The sequence below is a fragment of the Chiloscyllium punctatum genome, chromosome 2 (genome assembly GCF_047496795.1).
Source record: "Chiloscyllium punctatum isolate Juve2018m chromosome 2, sChiPun1.3, whole genome shotgun sequence".
Taxonomy (NCBI): domain Eukaryota; kingdom Metazoa; phylum Chordata; class Chondrichthyes; order Orectolobiformes; family Hemiscylliidae; genus Chiloscyllium; species Chiloscyllium punctatum.
In genome coordinates this window covers 159,885,062-159,910,572 of record NC_092740.1, presented here as the reverse complement: position 1 = coordinate 159,910,572, position 25,511 = coordinate 159,885,062, and the positions used below count along the sequence as shown (strand labels likewise).

At 42.4% G+C, this 25,511-nt stretch overlaps 1 protein-coding gene across 1 annotated transcript in view; it reads left to right on the top strand.

The window, feature by feature from the left end:
- Positions 1-25,511, top strand: part of LOC140492220 (complex III assembly factor LYRM7-like) — a 48,065-nt gene that overhangs the window by 8,648 nt on the left and 13,906 nt on the right. Inside the window, exons 2-4 of the mRNA XM_072591128.1 lie at positions 2,140-2,212; positions 13,768-13,838; positions 20,822-20,903. Coding sequence (XP_072447229.1) covers positions 2,140-2,212; positions 13,768-13,838; positions 20,822-20,903 — 226 coding nt within the window. The remainder of the gene's footprint in view (positions 1-2,139; positions 2,213-13,767; positions 13,839-20,821; positions 20,904-25,511) is intronic.

Sequence of the window (25,511 nt, the reverse complement as noted above, 5' to 3'; positions counted from 1 at the left end):
CCTAATTTTGATATAATTGGCCTTGGCCCAGTTTAATACTCTTCCCTTAGGACCACTCTCCTCATTATCTACGAGTATTCTAAAACTTACAGAATTGTGGTCACTGTTCCCAAAGAAATCCCCCATCGCAATGTCTACTACCTGTCTTGGCTCGTGCCCAAGTACCAGGTCCAATATGGCCTCTTCCCTCATCGGACAATTGACATACTGCTCTAGAAAACTCTTCTGGACGCTTCTTACAAATTCTACCCCATCCAGACCTCTGACGCTAAGTGTGTCCCAGTCAATGTTGGGGAAATTTAAATCTCCCCTCACGACTACCCTATTGCTTCTAGATCTTTCCATAATCTGTTTACCTATTTGTTCTTCTACCTCACACTCACTGTTGGGAGGCCTGTAATACAGCCCCAACATTGTAACTGCACCCTTCTTATTTCTCAGCTCCACTCATAATGCCTCACTACCCAAGACCTTCATAGTGAGTCCTTTAGCACAGCCATAATATCGTCCCTGACCAGTAATGCAACTCTACCAATTCCCCCCCCCCCCGCCCCCACCACCACCACCACAACCGTCCTGTCTGAAGCATCTATATCCTGGAACATTTAGTTGCCAATCATTATGCCCTTCCTTCAAGTCTGTGATTGTAATAATGTCACACTGTCTGGCACCAATCCAAACCCTAAGTTCACCTGCCTGTCACACTATACTCCTTGCATTACAGTAGATGCATTTCAGGCCACCAGTTTTTGTGCACTCATCTGCTCTCTGCCTACTCTTCCCTTTATTAATGCTACCATCATGATTCTTACAGTCTCCAATCTCTACCTCGCTGCCTAATTGTTTTCTCTTCTGGTTCCCAGCCCCCTGCCACATTAGTTTAAAACCTCCACAACAGCAGTAGCAAAAACTCCCCAAGGATCGGTGGAGTTGTGGATAGTGACGAAGGATATTACAGAGAGACATAGGTAAGCTGCAGAGGTGGGAGCTGAGAGGTGGGAAATGGAGCTTTATTTGGAAAAATGTACGGTGGTTCACTTTGGAAGACGCAACAGGAATAAAGAGTACTAGACTAATGGTAAGATTCTTGCCAGTGTAGATGAGCAGAGAGATCTCAATGTCCATGAAAGTTGCCGCCTAGCTTGATAGGGTTGTTTAGATTAGATTACTTATAGTGTGGAGCGGGCCCTTTGGCCCAACAAATCCACACTGACCCTCCGAACAGCAACCCACCCAGACCCATTCCCCCTCATCTTCACCTTACACTGCGGGCAATTTAGGATTGCCAATTCACCTAACCTGCACATTTTTGGACTGTGGGAAGAAACTGGAGCACCCGGAGGGAACCCACACTGACACGGGGAGTATGCGCAAACTCCACACAGATAGCTGCCTGAGACGGGGATTGAACCTGGGTCTCTGGTGCTGTGAGGCAGCAGTGCTAACCACTGTGCCACCGTGCTGCCCACAAGAAGGCATACAATGTGTTAGTTATTAATGGTAGATGGATTGAGTTTCGGAGCCACAAGGTCATGTTATAGCTGTACAAAACTCTGGTGTGGCCATATTTGGAGTATTGCATACAATTCTGGTCACACGTTCTTGGAAGGATGTGGAATCATTGGAAAGGGTTCAGAGGAGATTTAGTAGGGATGTTGCCTGGTATGGCAGGAAGGCCTTATGAGGAAAGGATAAGGGACTTGAAGCTGTTTTTATTAGAGAGAAGAAGGTTGAGAGGTGACTTAATTGAGATGTATAAGATAATCAGAGGGTTAGAAAGGGTGGATAGTGTGAGCCTTTTTTCTCAGATGGTGATGATGTACAGCCTAAGGGAACATAGTTTTAAATTGAGGGGTGATAGATATAGGACAGACGTCAGAGGTAGTTTCTTTACTCGGAGAGTAGTTGGGGCATGGAACACCCTACCTGCAACGGTAGTAGACTCGCCAACTTTAAGGGCATTTAAATGGTCATTGGCTAAACATATGGATGGAAATTGAATCATGTTTGTTAGATGGGCTTGAGTTTAATTCCACAGGTCAGCACAACATCGAGCTCCAAAGGGCCTGTACTGCGCTGACATGTTGTATGTTCGATATGTAAACATTTGGTTTGAGTATCATCTTTTCACTTTGGAAGGTATTGCAGCTTTTCAAGGCTTTACATAGAACAAGAAAAGAAGTGTTTAAAGGTGATGATGCTGCCCTAGAAGGTAAGCATTTTAAAAATAAACAAGGTTATTGCAGGTAGAGCTGATGTGAATATTGTTCTTGAAATTAATATACTAATGCAGATGCAGTGATATATTTATGACCTTATATGAATATGTCAAATTTAAAACAAATTTTATCACACGTTTTAAGTAAGAAGGGAGGATATTATGGAATGTGAAGATCCAACCTGGTAATATTGAAAAAAAGCAATCAGAAATTTTCAAACTAGATTATATGTATTTTTCAAAATGGAAGAGCCATTATGTCATCGAGTACTTGCTTTGAGCACTCCTAACTGAGTTCAGCTTAAATAAGTATAAGTCTACAAAACATTATGAAACACTGATTTTGTTTTTGAATGATAGAAACAGGTTCTGTTTTTCAAGTTGAGGTTTTCAAGTTTGTAAAAAAAAATACCTTGTATGATATTTGAAATAGTTTTTTTATAAGGAGACTTTTAAAACTTGTTTAATGTTTATGTTGCCACATCCTTCCGATAGTGTAGAGATCAGAACTCCACAAAATACTCCAAATATGCTCTAACTGCAGTTAGTACAGTGGTAACATGACTTGCCAACTTTTATACTCAATGTCCTGACTGATGAAAGCAGGCATACCATACTCCTCTTTTACCACCTTATAAACTTTAGTTCAAACTTGCTATTGACTTGCACCTGAAGATCTCTTTGTCCTAAAATTTACAGTACACTTCCATCTTGCATTTTGACCTCCCAAAATGTATCACCTCACACTTATCAGATTAGACTCCACCTAACTTGTGAAAAGATTAAAAAAAAGGTGGCTCAGTGGTTAGCACTGCTGCCTCACAGCGCCAGAGTTCTGGGTTCAATTCCTACCTTGGGCAACTGTCTGTGTGGAGTTTACACATTCTCCCCATGTCTGCGTGGGTTTCGTCTGGGTGCTCTGGTTTCCTCCCATAGCCCAAAGATCTGCAGGCTAGGTGAATTGGCCATGCTAAATTGCCTGTAGTGTTAGGTGCAGGGGTAAATGTAGGGGAATGGGTCTAGGTGGGTTGCTCTTTGGAGGGTCGGTGTGGACTTGTTGGGCCAAAGGGCCTGTTTCCACACAGTAGGGAATCTAATCTAATCTAACCTAATCCTTGATAACCTTGCTGACCATCCACAACTGCAGCAAACATACTAATCAGGCCACCAACGTTTTCATCTAAATTATTGTAAACAACAGTGGTTCCAGCACTGATCCTTGTGGAACACCATTGGTCATAGACCTCCAGCCAGAAAAACATCCCTCCACAAATACCCTGGGTCCTCTATGATTAAGCAAATTTTGTATCCAATGTACAAACTCAAAATGGATCTTATTTGACTTAATCCTCTGGGCGAGTCTACATGAGGGACTTTGTCGGATACTTTGGTACAGTCGATGTGGACATTATTCTCTGCTTTACACTCATTAATCATTTTCGTAACTTCCTCAAAAAAAACTCAGATTTGTGAGACAAGATCTCTCTGATAACTGAGACGTGGCTTCAAGTGGACAGGGACTGGGAAATGAATATTCAAGGCTACACGTGCTATCGTAAGGACAGACTGACGGGCAGAGGGGGTGGGGTGGCCATGTTGGTAATGGATGATATTCAGACCTTTGCACGGGGGGACCTAGAATCAGGGGATGTAGAGTCAGTGTGGATAGAGCTGAGAAATACGAAGGATAAAAAGACCTTCTTGGGAGTTATCTACAGGCTCCCAAACAGTAGTCTGGTTGTTGGATGTAAGTTGAATCAGGAGCTGAAATTGGCCTGTCACAAAGATGTTACTACAGTTGTTATGGGGGATTTCAACATGCAGGTAGACTGGGAGAATTAGGATGGTATTGGAACTCAAGAAAGAGACTTTGTGGAGTGCCTCAGAGATGGATGTTTAGAACAGCTGGTGCTGGAGCCGACCAGGGAGAAGGCAATTCTGGATCTGGTATTGTGCAACGAACCAGAATTGGTTAGGGACCTCGAAGTGAAGGAGCCATTGGGAAGTAGTGACCATAATAAGCTTCAATCTGCAATTTGAGGGGGAGAGGGTACAATCGGAAGTGACAATATTTCTGTTGAATAAAGGGAATTATGGAGCTATGAGGGAGGAGCTAGCCCAAGTTCAATGGTGCAATACCTTAGCAGGGATGACAGTGGAGGAACAATGGTGGATATTTCTGTGTATAATGCAGAAGTTGCAGGATCAGTTCATTCCAAAAAGGAAGAAAGATCCTAGGAGTGGGTGGCCATGGCTGACGAGGGAAGTTAAGAAACATATAAAGATAAAAGAGAAAAAGTATAACATAGCAAAGATAAGTGGGAAAACAGAGGACTAGGAAGCTTTTAAAGAACAACAGAGGATTACTAAGAAGGAAATACACAAAGAAAAATGAGGTACGAAGACTAAAATTGGGCCCTTGAAAACAGAAACAGGGGAATATATTACGGGGAACAAAGAAATGGCAGAAGAATTGAATTGGTACTTCAGAACTGTGTTCACTGGGGAAGACACAAGCAATCTCCCTGAGGTAGCAGTGGCTGAAGGACTTGAACTTAAGGGAAGTTATATTTGCCAGGAATTGGTGTTGGAGAGACTGTTAGGTCTGAAGGTGGATCTGGGAGTGCTAGTCGAGGATTCTCTAAAGATAAACATGCATGTTGAGTCTGTGATTAAGAAAGCGAATGCAATGTTGTCTCTTATCTCAAGAGGGTTGGAATATAAAAGCAGAGATGTACTACTAAGACTTTATAAAGCTCTGGTTAGGCCCCATTTGGAGTACTGTGTCCAGTTTTGGTCCCCACACCTCAGGAAGGACATACTGGCACTGGAACGTGTCCAGCGGAGATTCACACGGATGATCCCTGGAATGACAGATCTAGCATATGAGGAACGGCTGAGGGTACTGGGATTGTATTCATTGGAGTTTAGAAGATTAAGGGGAGATCTAATAGAGACGTACAAAATAATACATGGCTTTGAAAAGGTGGATGCTAGGAAATTGTTTCTGTTAGGCGAGGAGACTAGGACCCGTGGACACAGCCTTAGAATTAGAGGGGGTCATTTCAGAACAGAAATGCGGAGACATTTCTTCAGCCAGAGAGTGGTGGGCCTGTGGAATTCATTGTCACGGAGTGCAGTGGAAGCCGGGACGCTAAATGTCTTCAAGGCCGAGATTGATAGGTTTTTGTTGTCTAGAGGAATTAAGGGCTACGGGGAGAATGCTGGTAAGTGGAGCTGAAATGCTCATCAGCCATGATTGAATGGCGGAGTGGACTCGATGGGCCGAATGGCCTTACTTCCACTCCTATGTCTTATGGTCTTATGGTCTTATAAGTCCCCGGGGCCTGATGGTCTACATCCCAGGGTGCTGAAGGAGGTGGCTCGAGAAATCGTGGATGCGTTGGTGGATTATTTTCCAGAGTTCAATAGATTTGGGATCAGTTCCTGCGGATTGGTGGGTGGCTAATGTTGTACCACTTTTTAACAAAGGTGGGAAAAAGAAAGCAGGAAATTATAGACCAGTTAGTCTGACCTCAGTGGTGGGAAAGGTGCTGGAATCTATTATAAAGGATGAAATTATGACACGTTTGGATAGTAGTAACAGGATAGGTCAGAGTCAGCATGGATTTATGAAGGGGAAATCATGCTTGACTAATCTTCTGGAATTTTTTGAGGATGTAACTCTGAAGATGGACGAGGGAGATCCAGTAGATGTCGTGTACCTGGACTTTCAGAAAGCTTTTGATAATGTCCCACATAGGAGGTTAGTGAGCAAAATTAGGGTGCATGGTATTGGGGGCAAAGTACTAACTTGGATTGAAAGTTGGTTGGCTGATCGGCAACAAAGAGTAGTGATAAACGGCTCAATTTCAGAATGGCAGGCAGTGACCAGTGGGGTACCGCAGGGACCAGTATTGGGACCGCAGCTTTTTACTGTATATGTTAATGATATAGAAGATGGTATTAGCAAATTTGCTGATGATACTAAGCTGGGTGGCAGGGTGAAATGTGAGGAGGATGTTAGGAGATTACAGGGTGACCTGGACAAGTTAGGTGCGTGGTCAGATGCATGGCAGATGCAGTTTAATGTAGATAAATGTATGGTTATCCACTTTGGTGGCAAGAGCAGGAAGACAGATTACTAACTAAATGGAATCAATTTAGGTAAAGGGGCAGTACAGAGAGATCTGGGTGTTCTTGTACACCAGTCAGTGAAGGTAAGCATACAGGTACAGCAGGTAGTGAAGAAGGCTAACAGCATGCTGGCCTTCATAACACGAGGGATTGAGTAGAAGCAAAGAGGTTCTTCTGCAGCTGTACAGGGCCCTGTTGAGACTACACCTGGAGTACTGTGTGCAGTTCTGGTCTCCAAATTTGAGGAAAGACATTCTGGCTATTGAGGGTGTGCAGCGTAGGTTTACGAAGTCCATTCCTAGAATGTAGGATTACCTTACACTGAAAGACTGGAGCAACTGGGCTTGTATACCCTTGAGTTTAGAAGACTGAGAGGGGATCTGATTGAGACATATCAGATTATTAAAGGATTGGACACTCTGGAGGCAGGAAACATGTTTGAAACAATAGTGAGGGGCACAGATAGGCGGTTTTGCGGGGCGACAGAGACTCACGATTGGTATGTTGCCTCCCAGGTGCAAGGGTACGTGATGTCTCTGATCGTGTTTTCCGGGTCCTTAAGGGGGAGGGGGAGCAGCCCCAGATTGTGGTCTACGTTGGCACCAACGACATAGGTAGGAAGAGGGGTGAGGATGTTAGACAGGCTTTCAGGGAGCTAGGTTGGAAGCTCAGAGCTAGAACGAACAGAGTTGTTGTCTCTGGTTTGTTACCTGTGCCACGTGATAGAGAGTCGAGGAATAGGGAGAGAGAAGAGTTAAATGCGTGGCTACAGGGATGGTGCAGGAGGCAGAGATTCCGGTTTCTGGACAACTGGGGTTCTTTCTGGGGAAGGTGGGACCTCAATAAACAGGATGGTCTACACCTGAACCTGAGGGGCACCAGTATCCTTGGGGGGGGTGGTTTGCAAGTACTCTTTGGGAGGGTTTAAACTAACTCTGCAGGGGCATGGGAACCTGGAGTGTAGCTTTAGGGTACAGGACCTTGAGTGTAGGGAGGTTAGGAACATGGCATCGATCTCGAAGGAGGGTGCCTGTAAACAAGAAGGAGGCTTGAAGTGTGTATACTTCAATGCCAGAAGTATAAGAAATAAGGTAGGTGAGCTTGCAGCATGGGTTGGTACCTGGGACTTCGATGTTGTGGCCATTACAGAGACGTGGGTAGAACAGGGACAGGAATGGCTGTTGCAGGTTCCAGGGTTTAAATGTTTTAGTAGGGTCAGAGATGGGGGTAAAAGAGGGGGAGGTGTGGCATTGCTTGTCAAGGATAGTATTACAGCAGTAGAAAGGGTGATGGAGGAAGACTTGCCATCTGAGGTAGTTTGGGCGGAGGTTAGAAATAGGAAAGGTGAGGTCACCCTGTCAGGAATTTTCTACAGGCCTCCTAATAGTCCGAGAGAAGTAGAGGAAAGTATTGCGAGGATGATTCAGGAGAAGAGTGAAAGTAGCAGGGTGGTTGTTATGGGGGACTTTAACTTCCCAGATATTGACTGGGAAAGCTATAGCTCGAGTTCGTTAGATGGGTCGGTGTTTGTCCAATGTGTGCAGGAGGGTTTCCTGACAGGCCAACAAGAGGTGAGGCTATACTGGATTTGGTTCTAGGTAATGAACCAGGCCAGGTGTTAGACTTGGAGGTAGGTGAGCACTTCGAGGGAGGTGACCACAACTCAGTGACTTTTACTCTAGTGATGGAGAGGGATAAGTGTGCACTGCAGGGCAGGAGTTATAGCTGTGGGCAGGGAAATTATGATGCGGTGAGGCATGACTTAGGATGCGTGGATTGGAAAAATAGGCTTCAAGGGAAGAACACAAATGATATGTGGAGATTGTTCAAGGAACACCTAATGGGTGTCCTTGATAATTATGTACCAGTCAGGCAGGGAGTAAAGGGTCTTGTGAGGGAGCCGTGGTTTAATAAGGAATTGGAATCCCTCGTGAAAGGGAAGAGGGCGGCCTATGTAAAGATGAGGCGTGAAAGTTCAGTTGGGGCGATTGAGAGTTATAAGGTAGCCAGGAAGGATCTAAAGATCAGCGAACAGCGAGAAGGGGACATGAAAAGTCCTTAGTTGGTAGGATTAGGGAAAACCCAAAGGCTTTCTATAGGTATGTCAGGAATAAAAGGATGACTAGGGTAGGTATCGGTCCAGTCAAGGATAGTAGTTGGACGTTGTGTGAGGAGGCGGAGGAGATTGGTGAGACACTAAATCAATACTTTTCATCAGTATTCACTCAGGAACAGGACACTGTTGCCAATGTGAATATTGAGTCACAAGTGATTAGAATGGATGGCCTTGAGGTACGTAGGGAAGAGGTCTGAGGAATACTGGAAAGGATGAAAATAGATAAGTCCCCTGGGCCTGATGGCATTTATCCTAGCATCCTCTGGGAAGCTAGGGAGGAGATAGTGGAGCCATTGGCCTTGATTTTTATGTCGTCGTTGTCTACGGGAATAGTGCCAGAAGACTGGAGGATAGCGAATGTGGTCCCCTTGTTCAAGAAGGGGAGCAGGGATAGCCCGAGTAACTATAGGCCAGTGGGTCTCACTTCTGTTTCTGTTCGTAGAGAGAATTGTAAGGGATAGGATTTATGAACATCTGGATAGGAATAATGTGATCAAGGATAGTCAGCATGGTTTTGTGAAGGGCAGGTCGTGCCTCACAAACCTTATTGAATTCTTTGTGAAGGTGACCAAGGAAGTGGACGAGGGTAAAGCAGTAGATGTGGTGTATATGGATTTTAGCAAGGCGTTAGATAAGGTACCCCATGGCAGGCTAATGCAAAAACTACGGAGGTATGGCATTGAGGGTGCATTAGAGGTTTGGATTAGGAATTGGCTGGCTGGAAGGAGACAGAGAGTAGTAGTTGATGGTATAGGTTCATCTTGGAGCGCAGTTACTAGCGGTGTTCCACAAGGATCTGTTTTGGGACCATTGCTGTTTGTCATTTTATAAATGACCTGGAGGAGGGGCTTGAAGGATGGGTGAGCAAGTTTGCGGATGACACGAAAGTCGGTGGAGTTGTGGACAGCGAAGAAAGATGTGGCAGGTTACAGCGGGATATAGATAAGTTGCAGAGCTGGGCAGTAAGGTGGCAAATGGAATTCAATGTAGCTAAGTGTGAAGTCATTCACTTTGGTAGGAGTAACAAGAAGATGGATTACTGGGCTAATGGTAGACTACTTGGTGGTGTGGATGAGCAGAGGGATCTTGGTGTCCATGTACACAGATCTTTGAAAGTTGCCACCCAGGTAAATAGTGCTGTGAAGAAGGCATATGGTGTACAGGGCTTTATTGGTAGAGGAATTGAGTTCCGGAGTCCTGAGGTCATGTTGCAGTTGTATAAGACTCTGGTGCGGCCTCATCTGGAGTATTGTGTGCAGTTTTGGTCGCCATACTATAGGAAGGATGTGGAGGCATTGGAACGAGTGCAGAGGAGGTTTACCAGGATTTTGCTTGGCATGGTAGGAAGATCGTATGAGGAAAGGCTGAGGCACTTGGGGCTTTTCTCATTGGAGAAAAGAAGGTTTAGGGGAGATTTGATAGAGGTGTACAAGATGATTAGGGGTTTAGGTAGGGTTGACAGTGAGAACCTTTTTCTGCTAATGAAGTCAGCTGTTACTAGGGGACACAGCTTTAAATTAAGGGGTGGTAGGTATAGGACAGATGTTAGGGGTAGATTTTTTACTCAGCGGTTTGTGAGTTCATGGAATGCCCTGCCAGTAGCAGTGGTGGACTCTCCCTCTTTATGGTCATTTAAGCGGGCATTGGACAAGCATATGGAGGTTATTGGGCTAGTGTAGGTTAGGTAGGCTTCGGTTGGCGCAACGTCGAGGGCCGAAGGGCCTGTACTGCGCTGTATTTTTCTATGTTTCTGCTGATGGGTGAGTGCCAAACCAGAGGACACAGCTTAAAAATACGGGGTAGACCAGTTCGGACAGAGATGAGGAGAAACATTTTCACCCAGAGAGTGGTGGCTGTGTGGAATGCTCTTCCCCAGAGGGCAGTGGAGGACCAGTCTCTGGATTCATTTAAGAAAGGGTTGGATAGAGCTCTCAAGGATTGTGGAATCAAGGGTTATGGAGATAAGGCAGGAACAGGATACTGATTAAGGATGATTAGCCATGATCATATTGAATGGCAGTGCAGGCTCGAAGGGCAGAATGGCCTACTCCTCCACCTATTGTCTATTGATACAAAACCATGCCAACACTCCCTAATAAGTTATTTCATTTCCAAATTAAGTGAATCCTGTCTCTCAGATCTTCTCCATCAATTTTCCTGCCATTGCTGTCAGGACCACTGGGTTATAATTTACAGTATTATCCCTATCCCTCTACTTTAAAGAAAACATTGGCTATTCTCCACTCTTCTGGAATGTCACGCTCAAGAGGGTATCAAGACCTCTGTCAAGGCCTAGCGGTTTTCATGCTTGTCTCCCTCAGTATTCTGGGATAAATCCTATCAGGTCATGGGCAATTATCTACCTCCATGATTTTCAAGACACACACTATCTCTTCCTCCTTAACATTGACATGGCCTAGAATATCAGCATATACCTCTTTAATCTAATCATCTCTTCTCCTCAGTGAATACCAATGCAAAATACTTATTAAGAACCTCAAGTTTGAAATATCGTCTAAAGACATTCTGCATTATCAAACATAATGAAACAAACACAAATTAGGAAAATGCAATTTAACAAATACAATTATGTACAAAATACAATGAAAATTCCTTTATTAGCACAATAAAAGTTGGTGTTCCATTTCCCAGTAACAAAAATTGGCTTATAATTCAGAATCCCTCACTTTTAACCTTATGCACATGATAAAAGAATCTTGACAGTAATTGTCAAGGAAATAAAGAGATGCACAATACAAGACCTTCTTGGATTGACAGATTGATTCAAGTTATTCAGGACAATGTGGTTATTGAAAGATTGAGAAATTAGGCACTTTTCCTGTGCAAGACTTTGAATCTGTTATCTAATACAATGAACAAAATTTAAATTGGAATATGTCAAATAAAATAATCAGGAAGAGAAGATTAGCATCCTGTATGATGCTTTTGATGTCAAAAATAGAAATTGCTGGAAAAGCAGAGCAGGTGTGGCAGCATCTGTGGATAGAAGTCAGAGTTAATTTTTTGTGTCGCGAGACCCTTCCTCAGAACTTTGATTTCTGCCCACAGATGCTACCAGACCTATTGAGCTTTTCCAGCAATTTCTATTTTTGTTATAAAGTTGAAGGTGTACCCTGTAACTATATGAGAGAGAGAATGCTCTTCTGAACTGAAAAATTATAAGTACCTGTGTACACGACTTGATGGCAGTCCCAGAGTGTCCTGGAAAATTGAAAATATGTAGCATTTGGCTGTGAAATGGATATCTGAGTTTTGGTTGCTGTTTTGAGAACAAGTTAAATTTAATCAGTCAACTTAAATTGTGCCCCAGAATATTAAAACCCGATCTAGTTTGAATTTACTGTTTTGGCAACATCAAACTAATGAGATGATCCGATGTTGGGGGTGCAAGAATGCGAACGTTTTAAAAACTGGTCAGGGAGCAACTGCCAATGAGAGAAACTGCTGGAAAGCTAACTGCCAATATAGCGTCTTGCTCTCAAAGAAATTAGAAAACGCTCTCTCAAAGGTATCTTTTTATGTGAAACATTCTCGCACTAAAAGGAAAGATGATGACCCAGAGAGATCAGCAGCCGGAAGAGTGAGGGCACAGAAGAAGACTTAGACTGTTTTTAAGATCGTTAATGTAATTTTAATAAGTGTCTTATTGGAACAGCATATTATTTTTATAGAGTTAGAGCCAGATAATAAGCAGTTAAGAGAAAGGGAGGCTTAGATTTGTGAATAGTTTTTGTTTAATGTTCATGTTATTTTCTTTAAATAGTGGAATTTAGGACTTCTCTGTCACTCATATTTTAACAGATTGCGAGATGAGATTTTTCTGGGTGTTTGGTTTAGTTAACAGAGGGATTCACCTCCGTGTCATAACACTGATTTACCATATCCATAGTTCTTTATATTTTTATGTTTTTTATATCCTTGCATTCAAACTAATTTTATTTTATTCTTTAAATTGTTGCTGGATAAGTAATGGAGAATAAATTCTTCCAGATGTCGCAATTTTGTGACTTTGACTTCTTGCAATACAAGGTTGGCATGCAAGTTACAGACAATAATTTATGACGGAATTTAAGCGATCATTAATCTCATGGCTCTCCTGGGAACCCAACTGAAAATACAATAAAAACCCTAGAGAGACTCAGGATGTTTAAAATTATCAAGAACTCAGAACAAGGACTCAGAGCTTAGCCAGACCTCCAATTCTTAAAAATTTACTTAATTATATCAAAGGAAACAAAAAACTACATATTAAATGGTTGAATTATGCATTAGTAAACAGTGTATAGAGCTTGAAGAATGTGTATATTGTCATTCTGCATGTATTGTTAGCCATTTAAAATGAATAGAAGAAAAATAAAAATAAAATGCCAAAAAAAAACTCAGCAAAACTCATCTGTAGAACATTGGATAAGAAATACTAAGTACTTATCTCTCCATAGATGCGTCAGACCTGTAGATTTTTCTCCAGCACAAGTCATAGAGTCACACAGCCTGGAAACAGACCCTTCAGTCTAACTCATCCATGCCGACCAGAAGGAAAGCCTAGTTTGAATAACTTGAATCAACCTGTCAATCCAAGAAGGCTTGTACTGTGCACGTCTTCATCCTTTGACACTGATTGTTTTAACCTGATGCATATAATAAAACATAGAACACAGAACAGGCCCTTCAGCCCACGATGTTGTGCCGACCACTGATCCTCATGTATGCACCCTCAAATTTCTATGACCATATGCATGTCTAGTAGTCTCTTAAATGTCCCCAATGACCCTACCTCCACAGCTGCTGCTGGCAACGCAGTCCATGCTCTCTCAACTCTCTGTGTAAAGAACCCGCCTCTGACATCCCCTCTATACTTTCCTCCAACCAGCTTAAAACTATGGCCCCTCGTGTTAGTCATTTCTGCCCTGGGAAATAGTCTCTGGCTATCGGCTAAAAGTGAGGGATTCCAAATTATATGTTGATTTATATTACTGTATACACATAGGAAATGGAAGGTCAATTTTTATTTCACTAGTAAAAGAATTTTCATTATATTTTGTTCGTAATCATATTTGTTAAATTGCATTTTTCTGATTTGTGGTTGTTTCATTGTTTGGTAATGCAGAATGTCTTTAGACAACATTTCATGTTAGAAAACTTGTGATGTTCCTTAGGATCTGAGGAAAATTGCTTAAGCCTGAATGAGATTTTACACATGAGATTTTAATTTATGGCATATTCATGTTTGATGTTTGATAATGAATTGAAACTAACTTTGTGTCCTGCTGCTTAGCTGCAAGACAGAATATTAATGCTGGATTCCGAAACAATCTTACTGAGTCGTCTCCAGAGAAAATAATTGAGGTCTGTTAATGGAAATCTTTAGAAGACTGTATACACATCTCGTATTATGCTGATTAAAAATTGTGTTGCTGGAAAAGCGCAGCAGGTCAGGCAGCATCCAAGGAGCAGGAGAATCGACGTTTCGGGCATGAGTCTTTCTTCAGGAAACCCGAAACGTCGATTCTCCTGTTCCTTGGATGCTGCCTGACCTGCTGCGCTTTTCCAGCAACACATTTTCAACTCTGATCTCCAGCATCTGCAGTCCTCCCTGATTAAAGGTTGTGTTTATCATGAGCTCAGTGTTGAATTACTGAGAAATGTGGCTGTGTTACCTTTATATTTATTTAGAGTGTGTGCATAAGTTTTGATTTATAAGGCCCAAGGGGATTTATGATCAAGTTCTGTCATTGGTATTGGCAGCAAAACTAACACAGTGACAGGAACAAATTACTGCAGATGCTGAAATCAGACAGCATCCATGGAGAGAGAGCAAGCTACATTTTGAGTCTAGATGACACTTCGTCAGAGTTGAAGTGAAGTGTGGACAGAGCAGGATTTATGCGATGGTTGGGTGGGGGGAGGGAACATGTAGAGGGCTTGGAGAAAAGATGTTGATACAGTGTTAACACAATATCAGTTGTGATTATTTACACAAATAAAAATTGTTCTTTTGTATGTTAAAGTCCATGTCTACTGTCCTGCCCTCATTAATAGACAATAGACAATAGACAATAGATGCAGGAGTAGGCCATTCTGCCCTTCGAGCCTGCACCGCCATTCAATATGATCATGGCTGATCATTCCTAATTAGTATCCTGTTCCAGCCTTATCTCCGTACCCCTTGACTCCACTATCTTTAAGAGCTCTATCCAATTCTTTCTTAAAAGAATCCAGAGACTGGGCCTCCACTGCCCTCTGGGGCAGAGCATTCCACACAGCCACCACTCTCTGGGTGAAGTAGTTTCTCCTCATCTCTGTCCTAAATGGTCTACCCCGTATTTTTAAGTTGTGTCCTCTGGTTCGGCACTCCCCCATCAACGGAAATATGTTCCCTCCTGCCAGAGTGTCCAATCCTTTCATAAGCCTATACGTTTCAATCAGATCCCCTCTCAGTCTTCTAAACTCAAGGGTATACAAGCCCAGTCGCTTCAGTCTTTCCGTGTAAGGCAATCCTGCCATTCCAGGAATTGACCTCGTGAACCTACGCTGCACTCCCTCAATAGCCAGAATTACCTTTGTCACTTCCTCGAAAAACTCAATCAAGTTTGTTATCCCTGCTCGAAGTCCTACTGCCTATTGGTAATAAATCAATGTTTTTCCAAATGTGAATAAATCCTGTTCTTGAGAAACTTCTCCAATAATTTCCTTACCACTGGTATTGTCTCAGATTATCCCTTCGGTCCTCTTTAAACAAAGGAACAACATTGGCTCTTATTCAGTCCTGTGGAGTCTCTTCCGTGACTAAAGAGGATACAAAGATTTCATGCAAGGCCCCAGCAATTTCCTCGCCTCCCTCCCTCAGCATTCTGGTCCTGGGAACGTGTATACCTTACTGCTTTTCAAAATGCCCCAACATCTTTTTTTAATATTAAAAACTGAAAGAACTGTAGATTAGAAACAAAAACAGAAATTGCTGAAAACGCTTAAAGGTCTGGCAACATCTGTGAAGAGGAATCGGAGTTAACACTTCAGGTCCAGTGACCCTCCTGAGAACTGAATGCTCACTGGGCCTGAAATGTTAACTGATTTCTCTTGACGGATGCTGCCAGACTTGCTGAACTTTTCCAGTAATTTTTGTATTTTAAATATTGGCATGCCGTAGAATATAAACATGCCCCTCCTGAAACTCACCATCCACCATGTCCTTCACCTTTGTAAAGTATTCATTAAAGATCTCACTCCCTTCCTCTGTCATTGAGTGGATCTCTTCTTTCTATAGCTATCCTCTTGCTACTTATGTTTGGGATTTTCCTTAATCCTATTTGCCAGAGGTATTTCATGATACGTTTTAGCCTTTGTAATTGCTTACTTAAGTTCTTTGCAACTGTGTTTGTGTTCTGTCGTCAGTTTCCCAAACCTGATGTATGCCTCCTTTTTTTTTGATTAAGCTCTCAATTTCTCTTATCATCTAAGGTTCCTGAATTTTGCCATGTTTATCCCTCATTTTCACAGTAATGTGATAGTCCTGAACTTTAATCAACTGGTCTTTAAAAGATGTCAGATGTGGATTTACCCTCCAATAACTGCCCCTGTTCCTGCCTACCTTTAGTGCTATCACCTGAGGACTAATCTTATCCATCAGTAACTTAAAATTTACTTAATTATGGTCATTATTCCTGAAATGCTGCCCCACTGAAAATTCGATTACCTGGCCAGCTGAATGCCCAATACTAAGTCTAGTATGGCCCTTTCTCTAGTTGGAGTATTTACATATTGTTTCAAAGAACTGTCCTGGATACAACCCTGTTGTTTTCATATTTCTTCCTGTAATCTGTCCATATACCTGTTCCTCTATCACCCATTGGCTGTTGGGGCACCTGTAGTACAATCACATCAAAATGATTGCACTTCTCCTATTCCTGAGCCCCACCCATATGGCCTTGCTGGATGAGCTCTCCCTCAGAACATGTGCTATTCTACCTAACCAGTAAAGCTACTCCTCAACTTCTACAATCTTTATACTGCCTGAAACATCTAAATGCCAGACTGTTAAGCTGCTAGTCTCGTCTTTCTCTCAACAAAATTATGTAACAAGAGCTTGCATTTCTAATGTGATAAAACTTCACAAGAACACGATAAATAAAGTATGAGAATTGAGGAAGTATAGTCACTAAGTTTGTGGATGATACCCAGATTGATGGTAAGTTAGACAGTAAAGAAGGTTATGTACATTTACAAAGAGATCTTGATCAATTGGGCCAACGAGCTGAGGAGTGGCAGACAGAGTTTAATTTGGATAAATGTGGGTCATAGAGATATACAGCACGGAAACAGACCAACTGGTCTATGCCACCCAAATATCCTGACCTAATTTGCCAGCACTTGGCCCATGCCCCTTTAAACCCTTCCTATTCATATACCCATCCAGGCGCCTTTTAAATGCTGTCATTGTACCAGCCTCCACCACTTCCTCTGGCAGCTCATTCCATACACACACTCACCTCTGCTTGAAAAAGTTACCCCTTAGGTTCCTATTATGTCTTTCCCCTCTAACCCTGAATCTATCCCCTCGAATTCTGGACTCCCCAAATCCAGGGAAAATGCCTTGTCTATTTATCCTATTCATGCCCCTCATGATTTTATAAACCTCTATAAGGTCACCTGTCAGCCTCCAAGGCTTCAGGGAAAACAGCCCCATCCTATTCCATCTTTTCCTTTAGCTCAAATCCTCTAACCCTGGCAACATTCTTGCGAATATTTTCTGAACCCTTTCAAGTTTTACAACATCCTTCCAATTGGAAGGAGACCAGAATTGCGCACAATATTCTAAAAGCAGCCTAACCAATGTCCTGTATAGCTGCTACATGACCTCCTAACTCCTATACTCAATGCTCTGACCAATAAAGGAAAGCATACCAAATGCTGCCTTCACTATTCTATCTACGTGCGACTCTTCTTTCAAGGAGCTATGAACCTGCACTCCAAGGTTTCTGTTCAGGAACACTCCTAGCAATATACCATTAAGTGTATAAATCTTGCTACGATTTGCTTTCCCAAAATGCAGCATCTCGCATTTACTTAAATTAAACTCCATCTGCCACTCCTCAGCCCATTGACCCATCTGATCAAGAGCCCATTTTACTCTAACCCGTTTTTGTTGTCCATTACATCTCCAATTTTGGTGTCATCTGCAAGCTTACTGACTATACCTCCTAAGTTCTCATACAATTCATTTATATAAATGATGAAAAGCAGTGGACCCAACACCGATCCTTGTGGTCACAGGCCTTCAAGCCAGTTCTATATCCAAATGGCCAGTTCTCCATGTATTCCATGAGCTCTAAACTTGTTAACCAGTCTCCCATGATGAACCTTGTCGAACGCCTTACTGAAGTCATACAGATCACATTACTGCTCTGTTCACATAAATCCTCTTTGTCACTTCTTCAAAATGTCAGTCAAGTTCGTGAGACATGATCTATCATGAATAAAGCCATGCTGACTATCCCTAATCGGTCCTTGCCTTTCTAAATACATGTAAATCCTGTCCCTTAGGATTTCCTCCAGCAACTTGTTCAACACCGATGTCAGGCTCACTAGTCTATAGTTCCCTGCCTTTTCCTTACTACCTTTCTTAAGTAGTTATCAAACTATTTAATAACTAGTAATTATTAAATACTATTTCTGGCACTTCACCTGTAACTATTGATCATAGAAATATCTCAGCAAGGTGGCCAACAATCAACTTCCTAGCTTCCCACAGAGTTCTCAGGTACACTTAGAGTCATAGAGATGTACAGCACAGAAACAGACCCTTCGGTCCAACTTGTCCACACCGACCAGGTATCCTAACCCAATCTAGTCTCACCTGCCAGCACCCAGCACATATCCCTCCAAACCCTTCCTATTCATATACCCATCCAGATACCTTTTAAATGTTGCAATTGAACTCGCCTCTACCACTTCCTCTGCCAGCTCATTCCATACATATACCATCCTCTGCGTGAAAAAGTTGCCCCTTAGGTCTCTTTTAGATCTTTCCCCTCTCACCCTAAATCTATGCTTCTAGTTCTCAATCAGGTCCTGGGGATTGATCCGCTTTAATGCATTGCAAGACATCTAGCACCACCACCTCTGTAATCTGGACATTTTTCAAGATGTCACTATCTATTTCCCCATATTCTATATCTTCTACGTCCTTCTCCACTGCAAACCTGATGCAAAATACTCAGTTAGTGCCACCCCCATCTCCTGCAGCTCCACTCCATATCAAGCCTGCTGATATTTGAGAGGCCCTATTCTCTCCCAAGTTACCCTTTTGACCTTAATGTATTTATAAAAACCCTAAAGCTATCTCATGTCCTCTTTTTGCCCTCCGTGTTCCCTCTTAAATGTACTCCTACTGCCTTTATGTACTTCTAAGGATTCACTTGATCTCTCCTGTCTGTACCTGATATATGCTTCCTTCTTTTTTCTTAACAAAAGCCTCAATTTCTGTAGTCATCCAGCATTCTCTACGCATACCAGCTTTTCCTTTCACCCTAACAGGAATATATTGTCTCTGGACTCTTGTTATCTCATTTTTGGAGGCTTCCCATTTTCTAGCCTTCCCTTTTGCATTTTAGAAAGTAAACAAGGGCAGGTCTTGTACAATTAATAGTGGGACCCTGGGTAGTGTTGGAGAACAGAATCTTTGAATTTAGCATCCCACGTTGACATTGTAGTTAAGGAGACATTTAGCATGCTTGCCTTCATGCTCAGAGCATTGAATATAGGAGCTATATTGAGGTTGTACGCAGGATGTTGGTGAGATCTTTTCTGGAGTACTGTGTGCAGTTCTGGTTGCCCTGCTTATAGGAAGGATATTATTAAATTGGAGAGGGTTCAGAAAAGATTTACCAGAATATTGTTGGAAACAGAGAGTTTCAGTTATAAGAAGTGGCTGGGACATCTTTCTCTGGAGCATAGGAGGTTGAGGGTAGACCATTATAGAGGTTTATAACATCATGGGGAGCATGGTAAGGTGAATAGCAAATGCCTTTTCCATAGGGACGGAGAGTTCAAACCTAGAGGGCATAACTTAAAGGTGCGAAGACAAAGCTCTGAAAGGAATTTGATTGGCAACCTTTTAAGAGAGAGGGTGGTTCGTAAGTGGAATGAAATGGTAGATACAGCATTTAAAAGGCACTTGGGCAGGTACATGGATAGGAAGGCTTTTGAGGAATATGTGCATAATGCAAACAAATGACACTAGTTTATTTTGAGAAACTTAGTTGGCTTGCCGAGTTGGACTGAAGCTTTTGCTCTGTGTGCTGTATGACTCTAAATGTTTGGAAAAAAAATTTTGGTCAAAGTGTTAGGTTTTAAGGAGCATCTAAAAGAAGGATAGAGAAATGGACATATTTAGAAACGGAATTCAGAGCTTCAGATGTCACAGCTTAAGATACAGCTACCAATGGTGGAGCAACTAAAAGCAGAATATTCAAGAGGCCAGAATTAGAGGAACATAGAGATCTTGAGTGGATATAAGACAAAGAGAAAGTAGGGACTGCAGATGCTGGAGATCAGAGCCGAGAGTGTGATGCTGGAAAAGCACAGCAGGTCAGGCAGCATCTGAGGAGCATGAGATGTTTTGGGCATAAGCCCTTCATCAGAATGAAGCTGGTGGGGGAGGGGGGTGGGGTGTAGCTGAGAGATAAATAGGAGGGGGGGTGGGGCTGGGGGAAGGTTGCTGAGAATGCAGTAGGGAGGTGAAGCTGATAGGTCGGAGAGGAGGGTGGAGCGGGCAGATGGGAAGGAAGATGGATGGGTCAAGGGGGTAGTTCCGAGTTGGAGGCTAAGGACTGGGATAAGGTGGAGGGAGGGGAAATGAGGAAATTAGTGAAATCCACATTAATCCCATGTGGTTGCACATGGTGTTCTTCCTCCAGGCATTGGGTGGGTAGGGTTTAGCAATGAAGGAGGCCCAGGACCTGAATGTCCTTGGTGGAGTGGGAGGGGGGGATGTAAGACTAGAGGAGATTGCAGAAATAGCGAGGGATATGGCTGTAACTTAGTTTTAAAAATAAGCATGAGAACTTTAAAATGGAGTCATGTTTCAGCAGGAGTCAGAATAGATGAGCAAATGTAGGGAAGGTAGATAAATGGAGTTGTTCTGAGTTAGAACACTTAAGTAAGCACTGAGTAGATTCCAGTGATTACCTAAGTAATGTAAGTCACTCTCTCTCTATACAATTGATCAGAAATCTGTTTCTGTTAAATTCAGTATATTGTTAGTTTGATGAAGTATATCAAGAATTTATTTAGTAATTGTCTCCATATTAAATGTTTTATTTTCTTTGCAGTTACTTAAATTTGGTACAGATGTTGAAATTATTCTTCGAAAAACTGTAATACAGGGGCTTCACAAAGACCATGATAGAATATGTAAGTAAGGTCCTTTAAGTACAAAAGTCCTAATCAAAAGGATATGTTGTAAACCAAAACAGGAATTGCATTTTTTGTAACAATGCTGAAATTGAGATTAATTTGGAGATTTCCAATTACTGTATCTTTGTAATGGTTTGGAGATAGCGGTGTTGGACTGGGGTGTACAAACTTAAAAATCACACAACACCAGGTTATAGTCCAACAGGTTTAATTGGAAGCACACTAGCTTTTGGAGTGCGGCTCCTTCATCAGGTGGTTGTGCTCCACAAACCGCCTGATGAAGCAGCGTCGCTCCGAAAGCTAGTGTGCTTCCAATTAAACCTGTTGGACTATAACCTGGTGTTGTGTGATTTTTAAGTTTGTGTTTTTGTATGAAGTATTTAAATCAGTTTCACATTTGATCCTGTCCTACACTTGATAATAATCCAAGAATAACTATATCGAAGCTTAGAATTTTGCAAACTAGGATCAACAACTGTTTGAATCATTGTGACATGGCAACTCAAGAAGGTAAAAACAGAAATTGCTGGCACTGAAGAAGGGTCACTCGACGCGAAATGTTAACTGTGATTTCTCTCTGAGATGCTGCCAGACCTGCTGAACTTATCCAGCAATTTCTGTTTGTGTCTCTGATTTACAGCTTCTGCCGTCTTTTCAGTTTTTATCTCTAATGGAGGTATTCATTCATCTTACTCTTCTTTTTAAAAAGTTAATTTAACTTCCGTATCCACCGATGATTAGGTGCAATGTTGCGTTGTAACTGTTTTTTGAGTTTCCCCAATATCTCCTTCATTTTTTTCTTGCAGTGTTAAATTTCTGCCCACTGTTCATTAACTTGCTTCCAGTTGATGTTCCACATAGCTTTCTCCTATTTTATTTTCTCATGTAAATCTGGCATTGCAATCATCAAAGTCCTTGTCCATTAGCATCATTTTGCTCTTACATTGCTAACTAGGACAGGAAGTATTCATGAGGGTTTTATTAGTATTGTTAACTGCAGTACTTTACATGATCTTTAGCCTAACCACCACCACCATCCATGCAGATCCTTGGCAGAGGTTTCTCTGGTTTCAGCCTGAGGAATCTCCAGGAGATATTAAATGCTATGTTTTCCTTTTTAAAATTTATTTTGAGGTATTTTATTGATCAGTGTTGGAATTTAGCCATTTAATGCAAATGAGATAGTATTTCCTCTTGCAGAATCACCTAACTGTGGTTTTAACATGGATTTTAATCGGGAAAGTCTTTTCATTATCATCATGATTTTCAACAGTGCAATTCCAATTTTAAGTGAGGAAACCCGATATACTATTTGTTTTGATCACTCAGTGATGTACAGCAGGGAAACAGATCCTTCGGTCCAACTTGTCCATGCCGACCAGATATCCCAACCCAACCTAGTCCCACCTGTCAGCACTCAGCCCATATCCCTTCAAACCCTTCCTCTTCGCATACCCATCCAAATGCCTTTTAAATGTTGTATTGTACAAGCCTCCCCATAGCTCAAATCTTCCAAACGTGGCAACATCCTTGTAAATTTTTTCTGAACCCTTTCAAGTTTCACAACATCTTTCCAATAGGAAGGAGACCAGAAGTGCACGCAATATTCCAACAGTGGCCTAACAAATGTCCCGTATAGCCGCAACATGACCTCCCAACTCCTGTACTCAATACTCTGACCAATAAAGGAAAGCATACGCATTATAAAGTCATACAACAGAGAAATAGGCCCTTCGATCCAACTCGTCCATGCCAACCAGGTTTCCCAAAATAAAATAGATCAGATTAGATTACATTACAGTGTGGAAACAGGCCCTTCGGTCCAACAAGTCCACACCGACCCGCCGAAGCGCAACCCACCTACATTACCCCTTACCTACGCTACGGGCAATTTAGCATGGCCAATTCACCTGACCTGCACATCTTTGGACTGTGGGAGGAAACCGGAGCACCTGGAGGAAACCCACGCAGACATGGGGAGAATGTGCAAACTCCACACAGTCAGTCGCCTGAGTCAGGAATTGAACCCGGGTCTCTGGCTCTGTGAGGCAGCAGTGCTAACCACTGTGCCACCGTGCCGCCCAAAATAGTCCCATTTACCTGCATTTGACCCATATCCCTCTGAATGTTTTCTATTCATGTCCAGATATTTTTTAAATGTTGCAATTTAGAGTAACAAAATTTCTTCTGATTTCTTGTCATTATGGGTTCTAGTTATGTTCCTCATGACAAGCGGAAGCATTCCCTTTGTATACACTTTATCAAACTTCTACACAATTTTCAAGACATTGACTATCGGCTCAGTGGTTAGCACCGCTGCATCAGCACAAGGGACCTGAGTTCAATTCCAGCCTCAGGCTGGAATTAGAACATAGAACAGTACAGCACAGAACAGGCCCTTCACCCCACGATGTTGTGCCAACCATTGATCCTCATGTATGCACCCTCAGATTTCTGTGACCATGTGCATGTCCAGGAGTCTCTTAAATGTCCCCAATGACCTTGCTTCCACAACTGCTGCTGGCAACTCATTCCATGCTCTCTCAACTCTCTGTGTAAAGAACCAGCCTCTGACATCCCCCTTATACTTTCCTCCAACCAGCTTAAAACTATGACCTCTCATGTTAGTCATTTCTGCCCTGGGAAATAGAATTGGTGTGGACTTTGCACATTCTCCCCGTGTCTGCTTGGGTTTCCTCCGGATATTCCAGTTTCCTCCCATAGTCCAAAGATGTGCAGGTTAGGTGGATTTGCCATGCTAACTTGTTCATAGTTTCCAGGGGATGAACTAGTCATGACGGGTGGGGTTACAGGAATAAGGTGTGGGACTGCCGCTGGCTGGTATGCTCTAAAGAGGGGCTGCATGGTCTATTTCTATGATTTTATGATTTTTATCTGATTTTTCTGCGTCACCGCTTGACACGGAGGCACAGGGTGAATGTGCAAACTCCACACAGACATATGCCCGAGGCTGGAATCGAATCCAGGTCCTTGGCGCTGTGAGGCAGCAGTGCTAACCGCTAACCATGTTGCTGCTCTCCAGTTCAGGCCTTGTGCTTTTCTTTTTTTATCACCATCCGTATTTGTACAGTTTTAAAAACTAATTCAGGTGATGTAGGCTTTCCTGGCTTTGCTAGCCCTTATTACCCATAGTAATAGCCCTTTAAGGTGGAAATGAGTTGTCTTTCTGAATTGCTGTGGTCCATGTTGTTTAGATAGGCACGCCATGTTCGTGGAGTGGGAGCATCATAATTTTGAACCAAAAATCCTGAAGGTATTTAAGATAATTTCCAAGTCCAGATGATGAAAGGCTTGGAGTGGAACTTGCAAGGGGTGCTTGCAAAGGTCTGCTGCCTTTGTCCTTCCAAGTGGTCAGGATTGTGGGTTTGGAAGGTACTGTTTAAGGAGCCACTATTGTTACTGTGCATCAGTGACGAAGAAAGTGAACATCAGTGGATGTGGTGTGAATCAAGCTGGATGGTTTCAATTTCCTTGTTTTGCTGGAGCTACACTCATCCAGGCATATGGGGAGTATTCCAACAAACTTCAAACTTCTGCCATGTAATTGGTAGATAGACTTTGCAGAGTCCATAATGACTTAGTCACTGCAGGATTCCTACCCTCTGTGCTACAACAGCATGTCAATATTTATTTGAAAACGAAAAGACTGTCTATGCTGTAAATCAAAACCAAAAACAGAAGTAATTGGAAAACCTCAGTAGGTCTGTGGCAGCATCTGTGGAGAAAAATCAGAGTTAATGTTTCGGGTCTGGTGACCCTTCCTTAGAGCAAGGGTCTGTTTTTGTGCAACATTTATTTGGCTTGTCCAGTTCAGTTTCTGATCAGTGGCAACCTCAGGGTGTCGATCGTGGTGAATTCAGCCATGATTATGGCAAAAGACAATCATGAGATTACACAATAAAACAATCTTGAGAGGTTTTCCTTCACCAACTTCCTCAAATTAATGTTCATCGGGAGGCCTTACAGTCCATTTTAAGAATTTAGTCATTTGATTTGCAGTCAAGCCCTAAGCCTAAATTGTACTTCTATGTCCAGGGAAATCTAAGTACTGCAAAACATAAGACACTCATTCTTCATCTAGAAGAAGTTGATGTGATTTTGCTAATTACTTCTGAATCTCATGCTACTACAATAGTATATGTCCTGTTAGATCTTAGTATTCTACATTTAGGATCCCTGAATACTATGGGCAATTTAGCATGGCCAATTCACCTAACCTGCACATCTTTGCATTGTGGGAGGAAACCGGAGCACCTGGAAGAAACCCACGCAGACACGGGGAGAATGTGCAAACTCCACACACACAGTCACCCGAGGCTGGAATTGAACCCGGGTACCTGGCGCTGTGAGGCAGCAGTGCTGACCACTGAGTTGACATGCTGCCCCAAACAAATTAGATTTTTAATATTTATTCATGGGGTAAATTGGGAAGTTGCGCAAATTGAAACAAGTAATTGATGCACAATAAATATTCCTTCTTAGATTAGGGGAGGGCATGGCCTAGTGGTATTACATAGAACATAGAACATAGAAAAATACAGCGCAGTACAGGCCCTTCGGCCCTCGATGTTGCGCCGACCGAAG